The sequence below is a fragment of the Tachysurus vachellii genome, chromosome 17 (genome assembly GCF_030014155.1).
Source record: "Tachysurus vachellii isolate PV-2020 chromosome 17, HZAU_Pvac_v1, whole genome shotgun sequence".
Classification (NCBI taxonomy): domain Eukaryota; kingdom Metazoa; phylum Chordata; class Actinopteri; order Siluriformes; family Bagridae; genus Tachysurus; species Tachysurus vachellii.
Window position 1 is genome coordinate 3,226,764 of NC_083476.1, and position 21,876 is coordinate 3,248,639.

Here is a 21,876-nt window from a genome sequence, read left to right on the forward strand (position 1 = left end):
GGGAGATCAGCCAATTAATTAAGAGTAATCATATCTGCAGGATCATCCAATTAATTAAGAAACCATTCAATTAATTAAGATGGCTCAATGGTGATTTCAGTGCTAAACCGTAAGATTGTCCGACAGTTTGAATTTATCTTATAGAACAACTCAGAATATTAAATCAACAAAGATCTACTGTTGAACGACTTGTTTTAAAGCAATTAAAATCCAGCTTTTCAAATTCTACAAAAAAAAATTATGAGAACTAATTAAATAATGTAAGATTTAATTAAACATGTATATGTAAAGGTTTGTTCACTTCCCACGTTTCCACATATAATTTAGTCAAAGATCTTTATTTGCACATTTATAAAAGTAATTCTCTTTATTACCTCAAGCCTCCCCCATCCCTGTGCATTCAGCAACTATAAGAGTTTTTTTTTTCAACCCCAAAAGTTCATACCACTATAAGCACAAAGGAGGAGGTCTAAAGACAAGAATCACTGCACAAATCAATATTCTCAATATACACCTTCACCAAATAAAGAATAACAACGGCTCTATACAGAATTAATGCACAATATCTGCTCTAACACATCTGGTAAGGGTTAAAACTGTCAAAAAATTGAAGTAAATGAAAAATATAAAAATACGCAGAATATTATTTAACGTGACATTCATCACAACTGGTAAGCAACGCGACATTATGTTTGGCTTCTACGTGTCACGAATATTTTTTAATCCCAAACAGGTTTTAAACAGGGTTGCCAGATGAATTCATCCAACTCATTTTATGGTATTTTCCCATTTCATTGGGTTGGGAAACCTGGACGAGATAATTTAGTCCCATTTGGTGAGTACATTGATTTGATTTATGGGATAATGAATTGGGACGAGTTAAAAGAGCGGGATATGAACAGTGATTACAATCTGGCAACCCTAATCTTTAAAAATGGCAGCAATTCAGAGACACTCCCATTTCATGGTAAATTGTTATTTTGAAATAGACTTGTTATTGATAATCTTTACACCTGACTTTATCTTTTCCATCCACTTCTGTACATTCTGTCTTTATATTAAGCCGCTGGGTAAAAAAACAAACAGAAAATGACTGTTTCTTTTACTCATTTGTATATTTTTGCTGTAATCCATTAGGATTATTACATGGAGGCGTTGTCATTTTTATGAACGTGACCTTGATCATCTTCGCCTGGAAGAAGACTTAAAAAGGAATAAATAAATTAAAAACCTATATGAAAACCTATATTTGCTGTTGACCCAAATAATTCTATTTACACGAATCTTATACGTTTAATTTTTTACAGTTGAAAGAAAAAAGAGATGAAAACTGCTTTTTGTCTGTTGTGTTTTGTTTTATCTCGATAATATCAAGAGTTTTCATTATTTTACAATGGGGCTATTACTATAATCAAAATTATATATTACTGCTAATATATAATAATAATAATAATAATAATAATAATAATAATAATAATAATAATAATAATAATAGCCCATGATGTGGATTGTTCTTTTTTATGTTATTGCGTCCTTTAGAAATATTTCTGAAACATTTCTTTTTTTCTGAACATAAATAATAACAAACAATAATCCTATATAAATATATAAGTTAAATACAAAAAAGGGGCATAAATAATTACATAAAGTATGACTAATAGCGATAACAATATCATCAACTTAGAGTTTGCTTCTTCATTTCAGAAGCATATATATTGGCTTTATGATATAATATATATTCTCGGTTGAAGTCCAGAGCTGCCAGGTGTGTGTGTGTGTGTGTGTGTGTGTGTGTGTCTGTGTGTGTGTGTGTGTATTTTAATAAGTATAGACCAAGTTCCAGTCTATGGTCTTAAGACTATAGTCCGAGCCGGGAGAGTTCATCGAGGTGGGGTGGGTCTGGGCAGTACCACACCGGGCAGCGGGGGGAGAGGCGGCGGAGGCTCGTGTCCGCCCTGCAGCCCGTGCAGGAGAATCCGCGGTACGAGCGGTGGCCGCTGCAGACCCGCAGGAGCAGCGGGGGGAGGAGCTCCTGCGCCCCGGCACAGGTAGGACAGCGCGGCCGCTCCGGGGTCGAGACCCGACACAAGACCTTGCGGGTAGAAATACGGCGAAGGAAACATTCTCTGTAGGGCCGAGTAATTCCCGGCTTCCGCTAAGAGTTCCAGTCCCACCGCAGTCTGCCTCTTCCACTTTGTCCTTTTTTAATTATCATTTTAAAAACAGAAAGATAGATGATTAAACAGAGGTTACGCAACACATAAACCGATATGAAGAAGGAAATAGCTAGAAGGCCTAATATAAGTACAGTGTGTGATTAGTTACCAAGTTACTAAACCAAATTGTACCTCGCTTGGTGTTGTGGTACCATCAACGGGGCGTCATTTGTACCTGTAGACTTTTACACAATAGGGCAAGTGCATATGGTGTACCTTAAAAGTAAAAATATACAGGACTGTAAGTCGTCCTTAAATAGTTTACAAAAAAAAAACATCCCAGAAAGGTATAAAAGACGCACCCTTGATGGCACCACCCAAGCGTGAAAATTTTGTTTGTAAAGTGCATAATTGTATAATGCACACATGTATCCTAACAACTATCTATTCTGCCTAGCAAAACATTTACTGTACATTTAAATATAAAATAGATGTTTTTTTATTATGACATAAACAAAGATCATGGTTGTCAAAACTGTACAGCAGTAGAGAATGATTCAAAAGCCCCGCCTCCTAGAAAAATGTGACATCACAATAATCGTTTCAGACGCAGATGGAACATACAAATTGTACAACTTTATAGCTAGCCAAAAGGTGTAATTTTAGAGAAATTTCGTGTACAGTATGACACAAGCTTTAGAAGCACATGAAGCATACTGACAAATATATTTTTAATTCATGTTAGAAATGCAAGGAAACAAAATATAAGAAAACATATTTGATTGATCAACATTTGTGATTCGAAGATTTCATAAATGTGTTTTTAATGACAAACAGCAATAGTCAAAATCTTAAAAAAAAACATAAATAGCTGGGTCAAACACTAAAATATTGTTTAATTCATGAATTACATCTATCGAATTGATCTCTTTTTAAAATGCAAGTTTTTAATAATAACTTTGAGAAAAGTGTGTATAGGCAACACAAACATAATACACAAATATCTAATATCCTTGTGCATCCACACAGTTCATGTTCATATACTAGGACTGGTTTTAAAGCTTTACTTGATTTCTCATTAAAATTTAATTATATAACATTCTATTATTAATAATATAATAGAATATGATTTTTGCTCTTTACATCTTTACACCTAAGTGATCTGTGTAAATGTGAACTTGGCAGGCAGAACTGAACCCGCCTTTCCATATGTTGCATTGGATGTAAAGTGAAAAATATATCTCGATTGAACAAAAAAAAAACAAAAAGCCACGTTTACCAGTAAAAAATTAATAATTAATTATTGTAATAGCCCAATTGTCTGACTATTAAGCTGGATTTCTTAATTATTTATGGACGCACCAATTTATAATTCATTCATAAACGTATGCTGTTTTGCATTGATTTTTAATTTATTTTGACTATTAGTTATTTGGACACGACGCCAAAAAGGAAGACGAGACATCAAAATTTCCCCGTGTTTAATTTATTTATTTATTTATTTATTTATTTACCTGCGGTAATTGAATGGTACTTTTTTAGAAAAAAAAAACGCACAAACTAGCTCATGAGTAATTTAATTGTCATAAGTAATTTAATTGAATTATTTCTTTAATTCCCCCATTTCATCTCCTCTTTATCTATGCCGATAATCAAGTCACCTGAGAATAGTATTTTAATGTGATTGTTATATTTCAGTATATTGCAGTATAAGAAATATCATTATTTAGCTGAAAAGTTTATCTATCTATCTATCTATCTATCTATCTATCTATCTATCTATCTATCTATCTATCTATCTATCTATCTATCTATCAAATATGGTGCGATCATCTTATATTATAATATTTCTTAATTGAGAACCAAAATTTTGCCACGGGTGTAAACAGGAAATAGGAGCCTCTATGTGCGATGTGACCCGGTAACCCAGCAGGTCCTCACCTCCTGTTTTGGTACCAGGTCTTCACTTGCGTGTCGGTCAGGTTGAGAGAGGCTGCGAGCTCCATGCGGTCCTGCACGCTCAGGTACTTCTGGCGCTCAAAGCTGCGCTCGAGCTGCGCGAGCTGGTGATCGGTGAAGGCCGTGCGCGCTTTCCTTGGCTTCTTCAGTCGCACCTGGGGGCTATCCCTGCTGCTGGAAATCTCTCTGTCTCCTTCTTCTTTTACTGAGGAGAAAGCAGCGCATGTGAGTTTAGAAAGAAGCGAAAAGAGGATACAAATAATTGAGGAAAACATGCATAACTGCGTTTTGAGAAACGCGTAGACCACATTGTTTATTGTGACACTCAGAACATTCTTGTCGCTGCGGTAGTTCCTGTAACGGTGCATGTTTTGTACCTTTAATCAATGTGTTTTACCTAGAGGCATTGCACAATAATTTAAGGCACATAATTAAAATTTTAAATACAACTACATCAGATTCACTACATAGTGGAGCTACAAAACATGCACTTTTTTCTGGCATCATCTCATCGACAAGCAAAGGGACAGTTTGGTACCTTTATGAGAGTGTAGCCTCGAAAACTACAAAACATGTCTAATAAAATAATAAACGTCTGTACAGTGTAATAACGATATAGGTTACCTAACCAACTTTGACACACCGTTGACAAAAGAAAGGCCTGATACAAACTTTTATTCAGAAAGTTTGTCATGCTTACAGGCTGCAGCCCAATACTACATGTTAGTTTAATGCGTTGTATGTGAAAAAATACTGCCTAAGTATCAAGACACATGTTTATTTATTTTTTCTATTTTTCTTATTTTCCTGTGTTACTATGGTACACTCCGGATCCATCGAGACCCTGAAAAGGATAAAGCCCTTACTGAAGATGAATAAAAATATTAATACATTCTAAATTAACTTTCCTTCTTCTCTTTCTCTTAACCTAGAGAAATAAGAGACCCTTCTTTCTCTAATCCCGTATAGAGCAAGAGACACCGCACAGAGATCAGCGTGTCTCTGAAGGAGCACAATAATCCGGCTAATTGAGCCACAAGGGGACGGCGAGCTTTCAGCCGAGACTCGGAGAGAAACTTCACACAGATCTATAAAGAGCTCACCGTTACAAATCTGATTAACACTGGGACAAATTACACCAAAAATCAGCTCTGAAATCAAAGCAGCAGCAGCGCACACACACTTAAAACACCACTGCTTTGATACATGGTGCATTCATATTAAACCCTCTGATGTCGAAATTCAGTGTGTCTGTAATAAAACGGGAAGTGGTGTGTGTGTGTGTGTGTGTGTGTGTGTGTGTGTGTGTGTGTGTGTGTGTGTGTGTGTGTGAAGTGTACATTATGATGGTGCAGCATTATGAGTGGAGTAGGCAACGTGTATTATTATGTTATTATTATACTTATGACTATTCTTCTTATTCTTAATAAGAATAATACTAATAATAGTAATATTATTATTATTATTATTAATAATAATAATAATAATAATAATAATAATAATAATAATAGAGGAAGAAGAATCAACGGCTATGAGGCTGTTGCTGCTGCTGATGATGATCATGAGGAGGAGGAGGAAGAAGAAGAGGAATCGAAAAGTGCAATCTCTATTTATTTATTTTTTATTTATTTATTTATTTATTTATTTTACAAATTTTAGAAGTTTGATGTTAAGCCTGATAGCACAATGGTTATTGTGGTTGTTGTTGTTTTATTTTTTTTCTTGTTTGAATTTTGATTTGTCAGTCACATATAGTAGCAAGTAACAGTAAAGTGTGTTTTATCCCTTACAAGCTGTCAACAAATGCAATACAAAAAAAAATATTATTATACAAAAGTAAGGAAAAGTATACTGATTATAATATTCTGTGATATTAATTTCATATTATCATGCAGTTTATATTTTTAAAAAAATTTTTTAAATGGAAATATTATTCTATCTTGTATGTAGGCTACAATTTAGAGAACTGAAACGCATTGATTAATTCTATTTTAATGTATTATTTGCAAAATAAGAAAGCAGAAAATTAAATTTTAATAAATGTGTTTCTACAATGTCAACAACTATTTTATAAATGTTGTGGAAAAAACATGGGCCCAAAAATTAAATGATACTCTCCAAATTAAATTTTAAAACTGGAGGATAGGAGAGTGAAAAACATTTTGTCCTTGAAATGGAGCTAGGAATGCAGCTAAGGAACCAAATTGCCTCAACTTTTTTTTAATTAAATTAAAAAATAAATGATTAATAAAAACTCAAATAAAAAAATTAACATGTTGGATCTGAGATTATTTGACACAAGGAAAAGTTTCGTAGAAGTTTAAGTAGAAGTCTAAATATATTCTATTTTTTTCCCTTTACCTTTGTTGTATTCTCCGTCTGAGGACGAGTTGCTGTGGATTTTCTCGATGAACTCGTCCGCCACTTTAGAAGCTAACCTGCTCGCCTCGTGCGTCGGTTGCCCGTTGCTAGAATACGGCGCGCACGCGGCCAGCGGCTTGCAGTCGGCCAGGATGTCTCTGATCAGGAAGGAGGAGGTGACGGTGCGTGGCTGGGGAGCGGCCGACACCGGGCCATGGTGTGTGTGTGACGGCAGCGTAAGCGCGCGGCCTCGCCTTTGCTCGTGCGCCTCGCGCTCCTCTTCTTCCTCGCGCTCCTCGCGCCTCGGTGACGGTGGGCTCGAGCACACGCTCTCCGCGTCCGACGCGGCGCTGAACTCCGGCGGAGACCGGCATTCTCCCTCCAAGCTGCCGTTACCTTTGGTGACGACCACCACCGGACTTCCGGGTCTGTGGGACAGCAGAGAGTCGATGCCAAAGCCGGAACCGGAGCACGAGCCGTGGGTGGACGCCTCCATCGGGGAAAAAAGAGCGCTTCCTCCCGGGCCAGAGCTTTCAAACTCTCATTTGGGTTCGACCAAGTTCGACTCAAAAAATATGACAATCACAGCCTATCCAGTAGGAACATCCAACAGAGCTTAGGAGATACTCATCCAATGTCCGAGAAAGTTTCTTCTTTCTTCAGGACGTGTGAAGTTGGAAGCAATCTCCAGTTCCGCTTTTTTCTTTTTCTCTCTCGCTGTCTCTCTTTTTAAAACCACGATGATACAAATTAAACAAACCCTAAATATGTGGTTATTTGTATTCTGTATCCTGTTATAACTTCTATTAAATTGTTTGTAAAATCATTTTGAAATAAATCATTTTGAAGAAACCCTACGGTAATACACACTACTGAGCAAAGGCTACAGTAAAGTGTATCTATAATATAATGTTCTGGTGTAAAAGCTAAGCTGAAGCTGTTTCAGGACCAAGGACAGGAGCACAAACCCCGAGCTGCGATCAGAGAGACAGACGAGGTGAATATATTGCTGCAAATTTTCATCAGTACCCTACAGAGGAAGTTGCAGTGGCGATCCTCGATGCTCAAACTGAAAAAAAAAACGGACGATGCAAAATCCTTGTAGGGTTTAGAGAGAGAGAGAGCGAGAGAGAGAGAGAGAGAGAGAGAGAGAGAGAGGGATGCAGTTGGCGAAATGAGCGCAGGTTAAATAGACTCATCGAACAGGGAAGGCGCACGCACGCACGACGGTGGAAAAAAGCCTTTTAAAATAAAGTTGTTGGAAAACTAAGGTGCTTTTAGGAGTTTTTAAGGGCGCCCCAGGCACGTGAGTCCCCAGCGGCGCGATTCTATTGGATGAGGGTCTGTTTTGGGGTGTCGACCGGACACACACACACACACCCACACACACACACACTCACACAGACACACACATACACCCCACCCTCTGACTCTCACACACACACCCACGACTCTCACTTTGATGAGAAAGAGACACTGAATTCATTAGGAGACTCAAATCCAACTGTTTACAGGCCATTTTCACACACTGTTTGCTTTCATTACATCATTGATGAGGCCTATAATGGGGTTATTATGAGGAGCGGGGAGGTCTTTCTCTCTTTCTCTCTTTTTTCTCTCTGCACTCCTCCAAGCCCATATTCACGACCAGACCTGGGCAACATCCTCACACAGTCCAGCCATATTTCTACATCTATTTTTTCTCTTTTCAGAGATTACATTAAAACAGCACTGTATTGACCAATAAAACAAAATGAATTAGACTGATGTCGTGCCAAACATGTCGGTTTCTTCTTTTATTTAGAAACAGTCCAATGATTTGTCATTGTGTTTTATGCGTTTCCTTACTGTAGCTGCCTCTGAAACGTAAATGTGAATTAGATATGTTAGCAGCTTATGCACATTGTTTTGATACAACAATACAACGATTTATTTAAATGAAATAAAATAAGATTTTGTCACACAATTGTTGTATTATATTAGCAATTTAACCGCCTTGTTGACAATAAAATATAGAATTTTAATAACTGACATAATAAATTAATACATAAATATTATAAGTATTATTTTAGCAAATTAAGCACTTTGTCCGGATAATATAATGTTTAATTTTATGGAGTTAAACAAACAAATACAAATTTATACTATTATTATTATTATTATTATTATTATTATTATTATTATTATTATTATTATTATTATTATTATTATTATTATTATAAAAAAGTATTAAAAGCAGAAGTAGCTGTAGAAGCTGTAGTAGGAGTAAGCTAGCAGTTTTTTTAATATAATACAATTAAATATTCTAATATTTAGGCTATATTAAACATTTTATCACTATGTATTAAATATTTATATCTAGGTACTCATATTTTCAGTACTTTTTCAAATCAATATCAAACCAATCATATGCATCTAGCCTTTATTTAACCCCTTACTCAATTTCTATTTTTTAAGTGAACAAAACAGGATTATTTCACCGCCGTGGCGTTTAAGCTCCTTTAACTCGAGCCCAACTTTAATGTATTCAATGTTAATGAGCAATAATGGGACGACAGCGTGACCTAAAACTCTCAGCCACGCATAAAGCTGCTGGACATGTCCCAAACCGCATACCACACACTACTGCACTAAACAGTTCTCTGCTTATGGTCACTATGGCAACCTATGGTGGAGCACTATTTTGACATACTATTTAGTGCCTTAGTGTGCTGTTTCAGAATGAGCTTCTATCGTCCCCCCTTTCACGTCTTTCTCCGAGCCAGTTTAGCCCCTGGTGACTTTTCGACATGTCCCAATAATAACAGTGTGTAGAGGCCCCGTTCCCCCCCGCGCGCGGGGCAGATTGGAGGCGCTGCTCGGTGGCTCGCGCGCAGCGGCAGGTTGGTGACTTGGCTCTGTGCTCCCAGGGGCTCCGCGCGCGCGGCTACAAGCTGTCACAGTGAGGCGGGGTGCGCGCGCGCGCGCACACACACACACACAGACGCACTCACACACACAGACACACTCACACACACAGACACACACAGACACACACACACACACACACACACACACACACACAGACGCACTCACACACACACACGCACAGAGTTTATTTTAGAACTTGAGATCTTCGTGAAAGACTGCAAGAGATACAGTGAAATCTCCAGTTCGAATGAAATCAAATAAGAACTGAGTAAACAAATTATTAGGGAGCGATAAATGAAATATAAGAAATAATAAATTATATACAGTGTATATAAAAAGTCTACACACCTGTTAAAATGGCATTTTTTTGTGATGGAAAAAGACAACCATCAACAGAAAGAGAAACAGAAGGAAAAGGGACAAAAGAAAAAAATGTGCAATAATCTTGTTGCAAAAGTGTGCACACCCTTTTATAATGGAGCATGTGATTGTGCTCAGAATTAACCAATCACATTCAAGCTCATTTTTAAAAGTAATCAAAAGCATCATGCTGTAGAATTTTCTTGACCTCTTTTTGGCTTTCAAATAATGTACAGAAAATCACTGTTGACCAGAATGTAAGTGGGAAGAGGAGAAAATGGGGCTCTACAGTTACATCACAAAGAACAGGACGTCTGTCCAAAATAGACGAAAGAGCACTATGAAAACTTTTCAAGGAGGCTGCCAAGGTACCTACAGCAACATTAAAGAAGTTGCAGGAAAATCTGTCAAGAACTGGTCGCTCTCTGCATGTGATATTCTTCACATATTTGGGCTATGGGGTGGGATGGTTAGACAGAAGCCATTTCTCGTGAAAAAATCCCACCTAAATCACCACAAACACGTAATAAATTTATGCAGGTCAGACAAGTTTTGAATATAATACTCAATGATGTTTGACACAAAAACAAGACAACTTTTCACCCAAATAACACCACAACCTTACTGAAGAACAGTGGTGGCAGCATAAAGCTATAGTGTTGCTTCTTTTCAGCTGGAACTGGGATAATTCTAAATACCAATTTATTTTGGCACAGAACCTCCATGCCTCGAGCCTAACAACAACCCAAAGCCCAAATCCGTGTCAACAGGAATGGCTTCAGAAGAAGAAGATCAACATTTTGGAATGGCACAATCAGAGCCCAGAACTAAATCCTACTAAAGAAATTGTAAAATGACTTGAAGAGGTTTTTGCAAAGAAGATCCACTGACATTCTAAAAAATCCGCCATTTTTGGAATAAAATGGATAACTCAAGATCTATTAAGCTGGTCATAAAAGGCTGCCGGAGACCTTTTATATCCTGTGTGTATGCAGTAGGGTCCAAGATTTGATGCCATCTTCAAAATATGACAATTATTTTAATTTAATAATAATATTCAGGATTGCCCTATTTCTTAGTAGATATTTAATTGCAAGCAAATTTGCGACATTGATCACATTAACACTTTTGTATGAAAGGTCAGCCTTATGCAGGAGTCTTATCTCTTCCACTCAAGCATGTGTTCAGATAACCCTTGAGTTCATCCTAGATAGAGTGTTTACAACAGAATTTTGGAAAATTTGTGATTCTGGTCAATTTGACTGTGGAATGGCTGTTGGTCCAATAAAGGGTGGTTTGATTATTTTAGAAAATACTGATTTGGGATTTTCAGGCTCTAGTTTTTACAGAAAATGTATTGAAACCCAAAAGACATCAAGCAAGCAAACATTACAGTAAATGAAATAACAAATCTTTATAACTGTAGAGAGCAGAAAATGTAAAGAAGCTAAACGTTTGAGGAGGGTGGGCTACAACAACAGATGACTAATAGGGTTCAGGTCCCGGCAGCCAAAAAGCTACTTTTATTGACAGAAAATAGTTTTATGCCAGATTTAGACAGACAGTGTTAAGATTAGAGGAGTATTACCAACAGGGATAGAAGGATACTCTTGAACACTGAAGCTGGGGTGGTGCCATTAAGGGGACATATTCTGTACTTTTAGCATGTATTTTTCTACCTTTAAAAATAACACAAGTTACATAATTGGACCTTAAGGACCAACATTCTTTTACTCTACTAACTAATAGAATGTACACCACATGCACTTTTCCAGATAGAAAATACAGGTACAAAAGATGTCCCCATGATAGAACCACCTCAGAGACACAGAAAAACTACTGTTTGGTATGTTATTTAAGAGTTCACAAAAATGTCACAAACTATAGCTTGAAAGTCAAATGAAAATAAATCAGCACTTCTGTGGTTCATTCATTCATTTTCTACCGCTTATCCGAACTACCTCGGGTCACGGGGAGCCTGTGCCTATATCAGGTGTCATCGGGCATCAAGGCAGGTTACACCCTGGACGGAGTGCCAACCCATCGCAGGGCACACACACACACTCTCATTCACTCACGCAATCACACACAATGGACAATTTTCCAGAGATGCCAATCAACCTACCATGCATGTCTTTTGACCGGGGAGGAAACCGGAGTACCTGGAGGAAACCCCCGAGGCACGGGGAGAACATGCAAACTCCACACACACAAGGAGGAGGCGGGAATCGAACGTGCTAACCACTAAGCCAACGTGCCCTCCTTCTGTGGTTCAGTATCAACAAAATGTGTTTATCTTAAGCTCAAATTGCTTCTACAACGTAGTGTGCAAAGAGTAGACCTGAGCTTGCAGGCAATGCTGGGTGATACGCGTTGACATCCAGAAATGTTTGTCTGAAGAAAAAGACACATTTTTTTAAAACTCCAGAAATTATTATGGACTCGGTATGTCTTACTGCATTAGTTAACTTGGTGACTATATATTGCTTGGTGAATTTCCAAAATTGTTCCCCAATTCAAATGGTTAAAAATTCTTGGCTAAAAATGATTGCCTCTCAGAAATCACTTCTGTAGGGTTCTACATGGGTTCCCCAGTGGGACAAACCAAACTCCTAAGGGTTTTTTATTTTGTCCCGAGAGTGTACACAATAGTAAATGTATACAGTAGTGGTTCTGTGAACACTAGAATAAATTAAAATTATTTCCACATCCATGTATCCTTATAATATTGACAACATTTAGGGGTCAGTTAGATCTAAAACATTTGCCATTTTATTTGAACCCTTAAAGGTAAAGATGGTATTTATAAAAGGTCAATGATGTCATTGCTGTGATTCTTCCAGCAATTTGATTGGCTAGAAGCTGGTATACATTTACATTACATTTCTGGCATTTAGCAGACACCCTTATCCAGAGTGACTTACAATTTCTTTCAATTTATACAACTGAGTGTTAAGGGCCTTGCTTAAGGGCCCAGCAGTGGCAGCTTAGTGGACCTGGGATTTTAACTCGGGATTCAAACTCATGATCTTCCAATCAGTCACTCATCACCTTAACCATTAGGCTACAACATCCCATGAGTATGATGAGTTACATTCTGCAAGGAGTTACTACAAATATTTCTAGGGATTACATTAACACATAAATCGCTTATTTATTTTAACTGAACATACACATTTAGTGCTTTTGTCATTTATCAAAGTCGCTAATGACACAGAGCAGTCAAAAAGTATAAATGATATGAATAAACGAATTGCCATTATTAACGTTCGTACATAAGTACGAAGGAAATCAGAAACTTTTATAGGTCTGATGGGAAATTTTAGTTTCTAAGCCATTGTGTGACCCTTTGCTGTATTTGCTAATTAATTAAAGATATATTATATGTTTTTGTTTTTTATAACAAATCCACATTTCTTAAAAGAAAATTCTTTCCCAGGAAAAAAACAAAGGGGAAACAAATTTGACAAAAAAGCTTCAAAGACTAAGCTTTTATTCATGTGTCATGGCACACCAGGTTAAACAATGCTTTGCATCCTATTTATTTATGCTGCTCCTTGTTTATTAAATACATTTTCTGGATGGATCTGTCACCATTTAGGGTAAAGTTTGGCATCTCTGCCTTTTTGAAATGCAGTGTAAAACATGCATTTTGGTAAAACTATATATACGTGAGGGGAATAAACAAGATGACTTAACTAAGAATAGAAAAAAATAGAAACCCAACAACAAACAGCAGTAAGAAAAAATGGGTGCAACCCTGGACCAGTCAGAGATGCAAATGATGCACCTGAAAGCCATCAAGTACGAGACTTGACAGAAAATAATGAGAACCGCTGAATCTTTTATAAGGTTAACACTCACATTTCCCAGTCAGCTGTCACACAAGAAAGAATTTAGCTCGTGCATGGTGGAGAAATAAACCTTCATCGGCTCATTAAAGCTGACAGGGGGCTTGGGATGGGCAGGACTCGGCGGCAGCGTGCCACCCCGTTTTGTGTCAGTAATTTGCAGCGGAGACATACCTACCATAAAAAAGAGGAGAGGGAGAAAAAAATTAGGTTGGCTGCAAGAGTGAGAGAGAAAGAAATGGCAGGTACTGATGGTGCTGGCGGTGCTTGGGGTTAGTCTGTGTGTGTGTAGAGGGGGGTCTGCGGTCGAGAGAAGGCCTTGGGGGAGGGTGGAAAGATCGCTTGCACGCCAGGAGTCTGATTCTCCCCTAATTGGAAGCATTGGGCATTGTCAACGGAGGATTTTCAGTTGCTCGCTGACAGGTAGAACCGTCAGGATGATAGCCCACTTGTCAGCGCAAAAGACCAATAAAAACAAACCACTTTTGATTTAATTGGAGGCCTAGCCATGGTGGGGCTGGAGTGGATGGATGGGAAGATGTGGATTGCTTCAGGGAATGGTTGTCTGTGTGTGTGTGTGTGTGTGTGTGTGTGTGAGTGTGTGTGTGTGTGTGTGTTTAAAAAGAGCGTTTGAGAAGGAAATCATCACCTCTTGTAAAACCCCTTAGAGCACCAGACACACATCCGTGGACAGCGTGGTCAGTCACTTCCCATGGTGCTGAGGTCACAGAAAACACTGAGTTTGATTTAATCCCTAGGGGACTGGAGCTGGCTTAACACTCATCAGTGTTTCTTCTCAAAGCTCTCTCTCTTTCTCTCTCTCTTACACACACACACACACACAGACACACATGGATGTCGATATGGTGATGCCTCAGTGACTTTAGCAAAGGAACAGCTGACTTTTGCTGCTTCTTCACTGCCCACATTACAATTTGATTGGTTTAATCCATGTCCAGTACGTGTCTGCTCAGCTGAGAGAGAACTCATTTGACACCTAATATTCTGCATTGAAACAGAGATATCACATAAGATTCAGGTCTGTACAGGACATCCTTCATGGTATCATGGTTTTGACCTAATTGGTGCACATTTCCCTAAAAATAGCATTTTTGCTTGAAGAAAAAGGCAAAGAAAGAAATAAAAGTGGAAGGAAAGTTAGTGAATCATGTGCATGGACAATAATGTTATCCCAGATCGCATCCTAAACCTTGTCATTCGTCTTCAAGCTTTGACTTTGATTACGTGGTTAATCTTCTTTGTGGGTGTATAGGGTTTTTGGACACTGTCTACTGGACACTCTGGCGACAAAGTGACAGGTGACATTTGCTTTCTAGGAATGAACAAGACACAAGGATGTGATTTCAGCGGTGACAAAACGATATCTGGCACGATTGGTACTGTCTCTGATGAGTATGTGTTGAAAATCTTGCTTCGCATATTTGACAACAGCGTTCGTTCGGTACGTCAAAGATAAATATATAAAAAAATACAGCGTATAAATCATATAGTGTTGTGCAGACAACGTATTCATGACCGCTTGAGTTTATCGTCAGAAATATAAATAATAAAATTAGTGGTCACTACATGCACAAACTAGAACACAAGCATGAATGTACAGTAGGGTGTTTTTAGGACACCGTGCCATCATGACGCCGCCGTGTCATTACTCATTCAAAAAGCTTGTGGAAATAATGGCAATGTTGATGGCTTGTGAAATGTCTTGTCATTTTCCATATGGAGCTGAATGAACCCCAGAGACAATTTGTCAGTCAAAATTAGAATTCTAAATCACATACTTTATGACTGACTAGGTTGATATGCGGTTTTTGTTAACCCACAGGTGTTAATTCATAGATTCAAGCTTTACACATGTATGTTTAATACAGGGTTTGTGACTTATGGAACCCCCCCAACAATAAAACACCATACAGCCTTACTGACCTGAATTCCCTGGGATATGATGTGTGTGTTTGTGTGTTGATCTAAGAGACCCCAGTGCTGTGTTTCTTTTTTGTAATCCCAACAATATCAATTTAATAAAAGTAAAAGCTTCTGTGACTTCAGTGCACATTTTCATACTGCCGAATGAACACTGCACTTTGGGCCCCAGTCATGGATAGGTGTAAAAACAGCAGCTCGCCCCTGACCTCTGACCTCTCTCGCCCTCGGTGCCCCCTTTATGCCCACGTGCATGAGTGGTCCAGTGGTTTATAATATTTGACAGAGTTCATGGAAGACATCTGCTGAGAGGGGCTATGGAGACAGGCCAACAGAGAGGTAGGGGAGAGGGCAGGGACGAGGCGTTTCAGCCATTCATCACCTCATTGGCATAAAGAGTAGGACAGTGGGCACAGTCTGGCACATCCAGTCTTTAAGAGACTAATTTCTTACAACACCAAATGATTTGCTTGAATACTGGCTTTCAGGAGAGCACACCATTCAAGACTCAGTTATAAAGAAGTTCGCATTTTCTGTTTGTTTAATGGCGTGTAAGCCCAAGAAATATCGCAGCTTGCCCTGGGTGAAATGTTTGATGTGTGATCCTGTTTTGGCATCATTTCTTGTTTGGTTGCAAAACACAGAACCCTAATAATGATTTCTGATGCCTTTTGTCAAATTCTTACTTTATAGGAAGTTTGTCAGGTACTGACAGGTAAACGTCAGCTGAGTGTCAAATGCAATCAAGTTAAATGTGTGAAACTGTGACAGAATGAAGAGTAGCATCCAAAAGCTATTTGAAAGATGCTGCTCTCAGATGACTTACTGGCTTTGGAAGGGAAAAAAGCATTTATTTCCAATTTTATGATCCAATTCATTTCCAGCAATTTTGATTTATTTTCATATTCTGGAAGCTTTGGATGGAAGGCAGTGGAAATCTAAGTGAAAGGAAGTATTTTATTAAAGAGTCAGAGTTCAATGTTAACCGATGGCACAGCCATTACCGAGTAATGGGGGGGGGTCAGTGGGCATCGCTTGGGCTGGGGATTCACCCAGCTGCCACTGGGAGACACACACAAGCTGTTGGACGCAGGCTGAGACGAAGATGCCCCTATGTTTCAGCCTTTTGGGGGCAAAAGGGCAGGCTGTCCCTTGTCTCTCCGTCTTCTTCCAGGGCGTTTCGGAGAGGTTTGGAGAGCGGTGGCAGTGTGTATGAATCAGATTGTGTTCAGGGAATAGACAGGGGCTACCTGGAAAGTAGTAAAACTGGATAAAGACTAAAGGACAGTCTTGCCTAATGATCATGAGAGGTCCATGTGAGATTACCCGCTGAAGCAAGGGAAAGATTTGACTATAAAGAGGTTATGGGAATATGTGCAATCGTCTATAACTGCAGAACCTGAGTCACTAGTACACATTAGCATTGGTAAATATTTGAAAACAGCATGTTTTGGCATGTTAGTGTTCCTGTCTGTTTTCTAAAAGGTTCTCAGCGATAATAAAAGACAGAGATGACACAAAAATATCATCCTGGCTATGCACATGCTGTTTGGTCTATGACCTTTAAGTAATACGTGAAGGTAAAAAAAGGTTTTACTGAAACTCATGTTGTATACAAAGACGTCTAACATGAAATTGAAATGTCGTCATGTACAGTATATAACAAAAAAACACGGCAATCAAATACAGATATGTTTCTTTTATTCATGTTACAGTGCATGAATGTGTTACGTTGTGCTGTATTTTCAGATTTGGAAAGCAGATTTAAAAATTTTTGTTGGTACTTAAATTTTTTTTTTTTCATGTCTGATAGCAGACAATTATAAAACAATGAGAAAACCTAAAAAAAATTCATTTGGGATGGAGTATGTACAGGCTAAATCTATACAGAACACTCTCAGGGAAAAAAAATGTTTATCATGATACCAAAAATGTTGGTTTTTTTTTTTTTGGATGCTTAAGACTGCTTTCTCACATGCTGTTTTATTCCCCACTCAACCCCCAATGCACGTTTTATACGAACGGAATACGGCCACTTTTAAGAAATGCTGCTTTTTTGTCACAGTATGTTGTTTTTTTTTGGTCTCAATTGAAAACTGTGGAAAACAAGTGTGGAAAACAAACATGGAGGATAAAGTACAGGTTTAAAAAAAAAAAAAAGAGTTTTGTGAGCAAATGTAAGGAGATTTCTGACATGTTGGAATAAAAAAATTAATTTCTAGCAGTGTAACTTTTTGAGATTTTCAAGTTTTAATTTATTTATTATGAAAATAAAACAAAATCTCATTTCTAGAGTGCAAACCAATAGAGTTTGTTAGCCAGTACTAGCTAGAACTGCTGAGTACAGTATATTTAGGTTACTGTGTATGTGTTGCTCATTTTTTTATATTTCAGCACAAAAGGCACTCAAACTAGCTGTTTTTTTAGCATTACACTTTTTGTTACATGTGTTATAAATATTTTAATGTAATTCATGCATGAAATCAAATTACTCCGAGACCTGAACAAGAAAGATGACCGTAGAATGAAATTTCATTGGGATGATGGGAAATATGTATAATATGTGACTCTTAATGTGTAGATTTACCACTATGCATCTCTCTCTCTCTCTCTCTCTCTCTCTCTCTCTCTCTCTCTGTCTCTCTCTCTCTCTCTCTCTCTCTGATAGAAACATATAACACATCAAGCACACTAAACACGCTGCGCTAGCCATCTAATTTTCCTACATACAGTAGTTGATTTGTAGGTCAGAATATCTCAATTATCACACTCCTGTCACTGCTCAGAATGTCCTCCCCAACCTCCTTCCACCTGCCGTGACTTTTATTGCTTCATTAGTGAACGCCACATGCTATAGTGCACACTCCCCCTTACATCACTAACACTGATCAGTGGGCAAACAAGGGTGGAAACAGCCATACACACTGGTTCACCCACACACACACACACACACACACACACACACACACAGTCTGCCCACACATTATAATATATAGTTAATTTCCTATTAGCTGTATATGAAATCTATAGTCAACAAACTTAAAAAGTTATTCATTCACTTTTGGAAACTATTAGTTACTCGGTCGGTTCCACCATCCGATGCACCATTCATTCAGACCTTTCATACACACATATAACTCTATACACAACTCTGTACCTGTTTACTGATATCCTCCTTAACACTGTTGCCTTCTGACACTTATATCCACCTAGCTATTAATCCACAACACCATATTCATGTTTAATAGATTCTGTCGTTGATCTGATGTGGAGAAAATGAGTTTCCATTCCTCAGCAACAATTTTTTAGATAAATTAGTCAGTTTGGAGGCAACAAATTTATACCAGCAGTGTGTGTCATCATACTTCATCATTTTTAGCAGTTTCTAGTTTAGTGGGATGCTTGCACATGAATTCGCAGCTATTTTTCTGGTGCTAAATTCAGCTAGATCACAACTAGCCTTACTGAGACTGAGCTGTCTGAATCAACTAGCTCCATGAGCTGTTTGGACATGTTACTGTATATCAGGGGAGTCCAATCTTATCCAAAAAGGGCCGGTGTGGGTGCAGGTTTTCATTCCAACTAAGTAGAAGCCACACCTGAATCTCCTGAAAGCCAAGATCAGCTGATTAATCAAATGGAAACAAGTGTGGCTTGACCTAACCATTTGCAGATAAAATTGGACACCTTTGACATAGATAGTTCATTTGAACCACAGAATATTAATATAAATAAGTTGTCTAGATACAGGGGGCACGGTGGCTTAGTGGTTAGCACGTTCGCCTCACACCTCCAGGGTTGGGGGTTCAATTCCCGCCTCCACCTTGTGTGTGTGGAGTTTGCATGTTCTCCCCGTGCCTCAGGGGTTTCCTCCGGGTACTCCGGTTTCCTCCCCCGGTCCAAAGACATGCATGGTAGGTTGATTGGCATCTCTAGAAAATTGTCCGTAGTGTGTGATTGTGTGAGTGAATGAGAGTGTGTGTGTATGCCTTGCGATGGGTTGGCACTCCGTCCAGGGTGTATCCTGCCTTGATGCCCGATGACGCCTGAGATAGGCACAGGCTCCCCGTGACCCGAGGTAGTTCGGATAAGCGGTAGAAAATGAATGAGTGAGAGAGTGTCTAAATACAAGATCTTTGTAAAGTTTACTCTTTGTTTGGAGTAACAGTTTAATCCACCGTTTTAAATTTGGCCAAAATAAGGAGCTGATTCCAAATTAGCCCTTTATTTTGAAATATGCTGCCATTTATATACAGTAATGCCATTTAGCTAGTTTGCTGCCTTTCTTTTTGAATGCTAAAAGTATTGCATGGTACATAGAAGTTAGCAAAGCTCTAGCGAGACATTTTACCTAACAAGATCGATGATGTACAAGGTTTTTTTTTTTTTATGTTTCTTTCTTAGGCTCAAGGTTGTAACTGTCTGCACCCTCATCATAGATGTCATACAGAATAGCCGGTGCTATGAGAATAATCAGAATCTCCCACATGACCCAATGTATATGAACTGAGTAGGTATTTCTGGACTCTGAGATTCAGACCCCTGTATGTGTACATGTGTGTGTGAGACTGAGAGAGTGTAGGGGGCAGACTGTCGAGAATAAGACCCCAGCAAATGCTCATTAGAGTTGACCTTGGCACCAGGAGCCTGCGTTTGATGGATCGGGTACAGGGCCAAACAAGCCCCCGGGGAGCCATGATCTTATCTCTTATTGTACACACACCTCCCTCCTGCTGACCCTTTCCCTGCTCGCGCACACTGCACAGCTCTGCACGCATCACAGGCAGAATAAATCTGTGTCTGACAGAGAAAGAGAGAGAGGGAGAGAGGCGAGGGACAAGAGAGCAAGAGAGCAAGAGGGTGAGAATGAATGAAGCGGCAAGAGAGAAACACACACAGGGGGCCCAGAAAAACCAACAGCTCACCGAGGTGTCATTAGCTACATAAGTCAGCTGCGCTTGATGTGGGCTGGAGTGCAGAATGGAAAAGGCCTGGGGTGGAATTCAAAGAGAAGAAGAGGCGATGATGTGATCAGATGACGAGTCCTTAAACGAACCTTGTGTTTCACAAGCTCCATGATAAGTTTGTTTTTCCATCTTAGCCATCTCTCCACTGCTCAAATATGAGTATCCTTCTCCACAAATAACATCTGCTCAAATCCTCCCCCATATATCTGCAATGGCACCCAGTCAGAGGACAGGCAGCGATCAGAGGCATGAGGCAATATCCACCTGCAGGGAGGAAAACTTAAACACAAAGCTTCCACAGATTTAGACGTTCTCTTATTCCCTTGTGCTGTACTTGAATGAAATATTTTCTCTGGGACTCTAATGGAGCAGCAGGGGAAAATTGCTCTATTAAGCATATTTATTTCACACAAAGTGCCTTCGAGGATGTACTGTATGTGACGTAACAGCATACTCAGTTGAGCAATGATGCAATGAAAAAACCTACCTTACTGCATCAGGACACAAAGAGGATCTAATCTGTGCAAATTCAATGTAGGAAATTAGCACAGATAACATTCATTTCTCAAAATAGCTCAAGGCCCTCATGACTTTTTACTTACTTTTTAAAAAAAATTACACTACTTTCATCCAGTTTAGTCAGTGGCAACTTTCACCCACTATCTAGTTCTTTTCTATTGCACAACCGTTACGAATCTGGGATGGCACAGGCTAACAGGTGCTTCCTCTGGGATTTGACATGTAAAGCCAGCTCCTGCATGCCTACAGGGTAACGCATGCCAACGTCTTGATCTATCTTTCTTTTTTGAGAACTCTATGATCATTCCTTCTTAAAAAAGAAAGGCATGAAACTTCGATATAGTATTGGGCGAGCAGTTATTGTTCTTTAGATAATTGGCAGACATCGCCCGGTCATGCTGGTTTCTCCTGTAGAAGCATTGAAGAATTTCTCTTCCAGGAGGTCACTCAGTTGCTTGTTTATTTCACAATCCACTCCGCGTTGGTGTTCTTGCATCAAAGAGTCCAAAACTGGACCAGAGTACCTCAGTGCATTGGTCAAATTACCTTGTGTCATTTGAGCCACAAGTCATGGGTCAGCTTGATTGACCTCCATTCAGGACACAAGGACAATCTTGACCAATGCTGCCTGTCTCTGCATAAAGTTTGATCAACACTCTCTGCTTCTGTTATTATTATTTTGTCTGTATGCATATTGGTGAGTCCAATATGCTCGCAGGTTAATCAACATGGCCTGTAATTTTTTTTGTTCAAGATTCAGACCTGACTTCCCGCTCCCACATGTGAAACCTACTCCCGAGTCATGTATCCACTTCCTGTTCTAGCACCCAGGTAGCCAGTATGTGGTAGAAT

The 21,876-nt window shown here is 38.8% G+C and overlaps 1 protein-coding gene across 1 annotated transcript; it reads right to left on the reverse strand.

Annotated features, from left to right (window-relative positions):
- Positions 1–1,612: 1,612 nt before the first annotated feature.
- barhl1b (BarH-like homeobox 1b) lies at positions 1,613–7,608 on the reverse strand. Its single transcript, XM_060891046.1, has 3 exons — positions 6,477–7,608; positions 4,098–4,320; positions 1,613–2,199 (listed from the first exon to the last, which is right to left on the reverse strand). Exons 1-3 carry the CDS (start codon positions 6,970–6,972, stop codon positions 1,881–1,883), a joined length of 1,038 nt encoding a protein of 345 aa, XP_060747029.1. The 5' UTR covers positions 6,973–7,608; the 3' UTR covers positions 1,613–1,880.
- Positions 7,609–21,876: the final 14,268 nt, after the last annotated feature.

Bases quoted from the DNA above. Each gene is read 5' to 3' on its own strand.
- barhl1b (XM_060891046.1), bottom strand. From the start codon at position 6,972: ATGGAGGCGTCCACCCACGGCTCGTGCTCCGGTTCCGGCTTTGGCATC. The intron at 4,321-6,476 runs GTAAAGGGAAAA...CTTTCTCCTCAG, and splicing joins AGACGGAGAATACAACAAAG to TAAAAGAAGAAGGAGACAGA. The intron at 2,200-4,097 runs GTGAGGACCTGC...TAATTAAAAAAG, and splicing joins ACCTGGTACCAAAACAGGAG to GACAAAGTGGAAGAGGCAGA.